At 31.2% G+C, this 8332-nt stretch overlaps 1 protein-coding gene across 1 annotated transcript; it reads right to left on the bottom strand.

Moving 5' to 3' along the window:
- Nucleotides 1-222: 222 nt before the first annotated feature.
- Nucleotides 223-7348, bottom strand: LOC119631902 (cleavage and polyadenylation specificity factor subunit 5). Its single transcript, XM_038024474.1, has 5 exons — nt 6795-7348; nt 3923-4187; nt 3237-3402; nt 1248-1362; nt 223-546 (listed from the first exon to the last, which is right to left on the bottom strand). The coding sequence occupies exons 1-5, from the start codon at nt 6923-6925 to the stop codon at nt 525-527; spliced, it is 699 nt and encodes a 232-aa protein (XP_037880402.1). The 5' UTR covers nt 6926-7348; the 3' UTR covers nt 223-524.
- Nucleotides 7349-8332: the final 984 nt, after the last annotated feature.

Genomic DNA, 8332 nt, shown 5'->3' with positions numbered 1-8332 from the left:
AAACGGGCGATCGAGTTTTCTCGTGAACAGCTTCGATAAACCGATCCCTGATCGATCAATCTGTTTGCACTAAACCTATGAAGTGAAATAACGAGTGAAAAATGTTTATTTTTATGCTAGTTGTGACAACAAACTGAGACTACTGCAGGATTTTATAAAACTTTTGGGCTCAGACTTGTTTGTCCATATTTATAATCTTTACCTATAATTAATTATAAGCTTTATTTATTGTTTTATTATAAACGATTTAATGGTTGCAAGTGTAATTATAAGTAGATTATAATATTATTGGAATTTAAATGATTATTCAGATATTTGTAATATATTTATTACATATATTATTTGCTCATTTCACGCATGAATTTAAAAGTAAATTATATTTTATCCTTAGAGTTCTAATATTCTTCCATTTGTAATTGTTGACAATTATGGTAGTCGTCCCCCTGCTCTTCTATATAATGCTGTTGATGTTGTTGCACTGTTTGGCGAGCGTGATGATGCTCAGCCAAAGCGTTCAGCTCTACTCACATGTAGATAAAACTGAATCTTAGGGAGAGAAAATAAAGAATAAAACAAATTAAAAAACATATATATCAAGAAAAAAAATAAAAATAATATGAGATTCATGAATCAACAAGTTATCGAATTCGAATTTCCAAATCTTTTGATGCAATAAAAAACCTTGAACCTTGATATGCACCACTGGTGACAAATAGTTGACGCATATAGCATATAACATAAGTTCTTTTTTATTTAGTTATTTCATAATTTCAAAATGATCCAAACTTTTCAAAGAACACGCCTACAAAACTCACATGCCTATGCACCAAAAACTGCGAACACCTTTCTGTTCCGTGTTCTTTGCTTACTACTCACACATAGACCATATAGAAATTTTCACTTTTGCTCTGAAATTAGAAAAAACTAGTCGCGCCCACCCAATTTTATAGAGTAGGAAAATTTAATGCATATAAACGATTCGATTACGGTCAACCATAATTTTCTTACTTGTTTTAATGTAAATTAAACTTTTGAACTATCTGTTTAAAGTTACTTGAAACATGGTTAGGCAAACTTCAACTCGAACAAACCAAAAGGTAATATTTAATTGAGAACATATATAAATATTATCTGAGATATCCGATATGGATTTTTTTTATTCTTGCTCCGTTAGTATTTTGATAAACTTGATGTAGTCCTGATGTTTATTTTTTTTTTTTCTCTCTGTTTTATCTTGTTATGCTTACCTGCACAAAGCTTGGGGCAGTGATGAAATTATGGGTCCATAACCCTGCGAATTATCATAGAGTTCAAAGAGGGGCGCCGCTACAAGTTTGTAATTTTTTGGAACCGCAAACAGGGCTACAGAATTTGAATTGAAGGAAAAAAAGAAAAGAATCGGTCAGAAAGTAAAATTATTAAAATATTAAAAAATATTTGTTTGTTACATTTTATACAAATGATGAAAATATAGTTTTTTTTTTCTCTTTAATTTTTATGTAGTTTATATTGCATATAAAAATTAAATATTTATATTTTTTTTTTTTGATAATACAAAAATTTATGTATATATATATATATAGTAATTTTAGTTTTAACTAAATTCATTAATTTACTATAATTTATTTTCTTGCAAAATAAGGTCAGTAACTGACGACGATCCATATGTTAAAACATTAAAAAATTGCGCACATTTTAGCAGTTTTTGTAGCCATCAGCAAAAGATGAAGATTCCATAAATTTATTAATTCATTTCATGATCAATAAATGTGCTTGAACGAGTACATGGAGTAATTTATTCAAAAATTTTCTTTAAGAAAATCCCAACTAAAATTACATTTAAGTGGACATAAGTTAGTTAGTATAGTGGCTGGTTTGATGCAAATTTCGATGACCGCTTGCGAACTGACTGGTTTATGGAATCTTTCAATAAATATTTACATACTTTTAATCATATTTTCGAAATATTTGAGAGAAGCCTAGGCTAAGTGGGATGAAACTTTCAAGATGTACTAAAAAATTATCAAAGATGTGCTTTGCTCTAATCGATCATCTATGAGTGTAAGCAAAATATTGGTGAAGTTATCACATTGCATTCGCAAAGAAACTCGCCCATCTTCAGAAATGCTGACGAGAACTTTTTGCTCAAGTCTTCCTTACAAGAATTAATGTACACTTGAGAATTCTGCACACGTGAAGATCGGCTGATTCATAAAATATTTATATGCAAACCATCGCGAAAGCACCTCAGAATATAGCTTAAAAATCAACATGAAGTTGATGAATTGACGGAGATGACGCTGTTTACATTTTATTTTTTCAATTTACTCCGAACTTCGAATTTCCTATGAAAAGCCATTCACCGTAAAACCATATTTTCGTTAGATGTTAGATGAAATTTCGCCTATAAAAAGTTTATTAATTTTTGGCGCCATTATAAGACATAGACCTCTAATTCTTCGAAAGGCGCTTCGGAAAATTTTTATAGAAATAGCTTCGATAGGTAATTGGTTGGCAATGCTTATTATTAATGATATCGAAGATTCGCCTTAAGGCAAATTTTTGTTTTTTTTTTTTTTTTGTTGTACATATGGATTGTCATTAATCTTACACGAGTGTTAAATTTGATAAAATTCAAGGGTATATAATTATTTTCTAAACTTACAAACAGAATAATAATTTATTTTATAAAAGAAACAAAAAAAAAAAAAAAAATGCCAAAACAAATTCTTGAACAAAATTATTACAATAGGGTAATAGAGCGTAATGTACAGGTACATAAATTTTTATGTCATTTCATAAGCAGACATATTTACATGATTTATGAACAATTTAAAGAGAAACAAAATCTCAAAAAAAAAAGAATCTGTTTGGCCTTATAAAACGTTGTGTATTACAAAAATTATATTGAAATAAAGTGATCGTTCCTCACTTTAAAAGGACTTATTAAGAATATGTATACACAATGTTTATATAGTAAAACTATATTGAATGGAATATGTAATAATTTTGTGAGATTTGAGGAGAAATGTTTTCTAAAAATAGTCTCTCTTTTTTTTTTTTTTTTTTTTTTTATAAAACATTTTGCAGAAAGTTTTTTAAATCTTTAACAATATTTTGTTCTATGTATATGCGTATGTTTATAAGAATTATCAACATCCACACTCTTTCATTAGGTTCGCTTACAAACTAAACAAATAAATTAAATTAAAATAATAACAATTTGTAAACTTTACCCTTTTCATGGAGCTGTACTAAAAACAAACGTTTATGTTCCTTGGGTTTTGTGATGTGTGGTGGTATATACGGATACTGTGGAGGTTCGAAGTTCGGACGCCACCAATTGCCAATAATGTCTTCGACAACCCATTCCTGTTTGATGCCATCTTGACGGCCTAAAGTCTGAATAAATTACAATGCGAATATACAAATATACAAATTGTGCTTTTCAACCATTCATTAAAGCATTCGATTAATCAATTAATCAATCATCTCGAAATGCAGTACAATATTGATACAAATATAGAATTAGTACCAAGCTCACACACAGTCACACACACACACGCGCGCGCACACGCACACACATCTACACGCACACGCACAGACGTATATATATATATGTATGTATTATATATATATATATATATATATTGATAGGTATATGTATTGATAGACATATATATTGATAGATATGATTATTAAAAAAAACTTTTAATTCTGAGATATGGTAAAACAAGTAAATAATAGAATTAACAATCCTCGATATCGGTAATAAATGAAACTTCTTTACAACATTACTTCCGTTTTGTTTGATTTAATCTTAGGCATTTTTTAAACAACTCTTTTTTTTTTTTTTTTTTGTTTATTGTTTTGTTTTATTGTTAAACTTTCATATTATTAGTGCTTTAAAGTTATAACTTACTTCAGTTAATAATCTCTTAAGCCCTTCAACTCCATCTTCGCCGGCATTCAATTCACCACCAGGTAATTTAAAGAAAGTCGTGCCCAATTGTAATAATAAGACATGGGGCAAGCCGTGCTCATGGACCAAGAGAACGCCTTCGACCGAACGTCTCATACCGATACGATCAAATTCTTCGCGCATACGTTGAAAACGCGAAGGAACCGAAGGATCTTTCTCAAATAACGGTTCTTTACATCCAAAAGTATAATCGGTAAGAGGATATCTAATATATAGTAAACGATAAATATTTAGATGAACACCTATACAGCCTATGCTGTTCTAAATATTTTTCACACCCATCACATGAGATTTGTATTATTAGATACTCGTGTCAGAAGGGACGAGTTTGGTTATTTACATGCATAGAGAAAAAAAATAGGCCTCGGATATCTCACAATGCATAAAAACGGTAACATAATTGATTTATGTCCGCCTGTCTGCCTATTTGCTGGAATCACGTTTCTTGCTTCTTCAACCAAAAATATCGTCTTATCATTTTCATCATCATTTTAAGTTTGAAAACCGGCAAAATCGGTTATGGGTCCACATGGAATTTTTTAAAAATTAAAAAAAACATACGTAAATAGTAAATAACGACTTTAAAGTTAGCCAACTTTAGTAATAGTAATCTTATCACCATTTGAAGCGCAACTGTTCATAGATAGCTAAAAAACATTACAGGATTTGTTAATACTTTGTTGTTTTGTTAATTTGCTGTCGGAATGAATTACGTTTTTGAGTCAAAAGTCTGGACATATTCAACGAAGGCGATAATTCTTCGCAGACTTATTTAAAGACGATTTAAAAAAATTAGTGGAATGGTTATAATGCTAGGTACTGCTCCCGAAATTTCAATGCTAAAAAAGCTAAACGCTTGATTACTACCCATATCGGTTAGCACTGGAAAATGTAACCAAAAACATTTTTTGTCTAATCGCTGCTGATACGAAATGAAATCAAGCCATTTTTGAAGAGATCAATAACGGAAAATGAAGAGAAGGTAAAATATAACTGCGCAACGGTGTCAACCACTAACGCCGCGTAAGAAAATACTTTCTATTTGGGGGGATTGAAAAGCAATCGAGTATAATGAGCTGCTCTGGGCCGGTCAGCAAAGTAATTATATTCTCTACTGCCAACAATCGAAGGATACATTTGATATAACGGGACCAATTTAAAATCAAAAAGAAATCATCTCCCATCGTGACAATGGTAGATAACATACATCCAGATAAATAAGAAGTTTGGCTATGCAACGCGCATCTTGCCCCGCCTAAGTGGTCTTTGCAGAACTGAATGGTGTAAAGATGACTTGGTACTTAGGTATTAACCCCACCGCGGCAAACATATTATTATTAAAATATTATTATTATTATTATTATATTATTATTATATTTAGAAGGCAAAAAATTTTCTTTAGGAGTTTAAAAGCTTTTTTTTTATTGGTTTTTTAATGCAATATTTGCCGCGGTGACGTTAATACGTAAGTACCGATGACTTTAAAAGACGCCCCTTGATATCCACTTGTTGTAGCTTTACGTCCTGAAATCTCAGAAGACTTGTAGTGATGAAAAAATGATTTTACTAAAAGAATGGTCAAAGGTTATTATTAGAAAGGGCGCATACTTCATTTAATAAACATCATTTAAAATGTGAAAAAAAAGAAAAGAAATATATAGGCCAAGTCGAGTTTAGGGTCTTCGTGACAATATTAGTTAACTTTTTAACGCCAAAATGTAAAAAGCCAAGATACTCAAATATATGAAGTTAGAATAAGATTCTTTGAGGTAATTTTAAGTGAAAACTAAACCTTTTATTGAGATCTTAAGGAAACACGTATTGCAGCTCGTAACTCAGCCATAGTCAATTGCACGTTGAAGACGGAAGGGAAAATTAGTGTGCATTTCGCTGCCTGTCTTTTTTTTCGCGATTATTTGCATATTTTATTGTAGTTTTTTAATTGGCGCTTCTGATTCAAAGCGATTCTGACCAGATATCGGATGAAACCAAAGTTTATTAAATTTTGCCGTTGAAGTACATCATCTAACATAGTGACCAAATATGCACCAAATATCGGTGAAGACTCGATCACTATTACTTCCACACTCCATAGGAGGTCAAAATTTTGGACATTACAGTTTGGAAATATAATAATGACAAAAATTCTTATCCCTAATTTGAAATTTTCAATAAAATGATTTTTTTTTTTTTTGCTGTTAAGTTTGAAGAACGAATATTTTTAAGGTACATACATAACATCCAGTTCACATATCATACCATGTCGCAGCAAAAACTGTGGGCTGTTTCCTAATCTGTGCTTCTTTCGCACTTTCTTCTGGACCGTATCTGTCGTGTAAAAATGGAATATGTAGTTAGCAACTCTGCGTTAAAAAGGACCACGTTTTAGTAACTCAACGCACAATTTCAAAAAAAATAATTTTACTTTCAATTATAGTCTGCAGTAAACTAAGTTTAAACTTAATTATGAACATTGTAATTAATGCAAGATTCCCCTAAAGGCAGCTGAAATTCCCCGGGTCTTCTTCTAAATCAATTTAATTATGTGTTTACACTGGAAATTGAAATTTATATTTTTATTAAACATCATGAACGTGTTTAAAAATGTATGCAAAATAGTAAGTAAACTAAAATAATGTCGACTAAATTTTCGAAATTTTCATATTATTTTGCGAAAGAGAATAATATTTCAAAGATTACGAATATATCTTGTGTAAGTTTTACATGCTTACTCAAGTGATGGGTGTCCCGAATTTGTCTTAAAACCGCTTTGGTTCTCTTTTAATTATAATTTTTTTTTTTTAAAACTTACAATTTTATGGTTCTATTTATTGACAAAGATGGGCTGGGAAACTTTGCTGTACCATTATTGTTATCCGTTTGTCCTTGGCTGCTTCGACGCGGCCATCCTGTACCTGATTTGTTTGCGACTTGTGCCGCCATTTTTATTTTCTATATGTACACAAGTAAAAGCACTCAACAACTCGCAAAATATTTTTAATTAACTTTTACTCTTAAAAATCGTTCTTCTTTTTATTTATGTTTAGTTATTATTTTCAATTCTTTGCTGTTAAAACCGTTAGCAAAAAGTTTCTTTAATTTTATTTAGTTGAGAGAAAAAAGTCGATAGAAAATGTGCCTCAGCGTTTAATTAGGTTTTGCTAGAAATAGACGTATTATTTTTGTCTATTACTTTAGAACACGGAGTTGCACAACTTCGTACGTACGATACAAAAGCGCACTAATCGCGCAAACAAAATCATATTGTTAATATCTCAAGTCCCATATAATTATAAAATGACATGGCATTGTTGAATATTGCTTATTATTGCTGCAATTAATTGTAAATATTATTATTTTGATTATTGTTAACTTATCAAAAGTGATTCTTTCCTTCAAAAAAAAGAAAAAAAATTAGTTTTCAAAGAGGTTTTTTGCTTTTTTAATGTTTATGTAAACAAAATTTTTTAATATGGCTACATTTTCAAACCGCTGCAATAATGCAATGAAACCTATGTGCGCAATTTGTTTAGGCTACGGCAGCACTGTAATTATTGCGAAAATATAATAATTATTTAAAAATAAAAGCTCAGTTCAGCTCTCTAATATATCTACATATTGTCTTCTTTTTATCATAGCTGCGTTCGTTTTCGTTATTTTGTTTGAGGCAAAAGGATGTAACTAGAAAAATTTCAATAAATAGACTTATTTTTCATAATTGGTTAGTTCGTTTCCCCCATTTTATAGGAGGTTGCATACATTTTGGCCATTTTTTTACTTGGAAAAAGGCATTTATTGTGGAAAATTGGTACAGTATATGTTAATCAAAACAGTTTCCATCATTTTCTACAACATTTCACAATAATTTGGCCAATATGGCAATATCTTGTCGGAAGAACTGATATTGGTTTGGCAGCGATTCACCCACCGACCCATTTTTGCACTTTTTCAACTTTGCGGACTCGCATTTCAGCCAAGCCATGCTGCATCGATCTGAAAAGTGGTAATCAGGAGGCGCTATGTCCGGCGACTACGCTGGGTGTGTCAGAACTTCCGATCCGAGCTGCAACAGTGTGTTCTGGGCAACTCTTGCAACAAGTGGACCAAAAATGGCATGTAAGTCAGTTAGTGTCGCCACTTTTAAATCGTTGAAACCAAAATCGACCATTGGGATATAATGGAGCAGCATCACCATAAGCCTCTGGACGTGTATGATGGACTATGGTGGAACAGATTTCTTCAAATATAGTAATGAATTTGGATTTTTGGCTACATGACGCGTAATGTGAATGCATTTGGCTTTTGCTGCGCCTCATTATGTATGGTAATCAGATTAACACGCGGTGTTGT

Source organism: Glossina fuscipes, unplaced genomic scaffold (genome assembly GCF_014805625.2).
Source record: "Glossina fuscipes isolate IAEA_lab_2018 unplaced genomic scaffold, Yale_Gfus_2 1, whole genome shotgun sequence".
Taxonomy (NCBI): domain Eukaryota; kingdom Metazoa; phylum Arthropoda; class Insecta; order Diptera; family Glossinidae; genus Glossina; species Glossina fuscipes.
The sequence above is the reverse complement of the archived record's forward strand: the minus strand, read 5'-3'. Positions and strand labels throughout refer to the sequence as shown.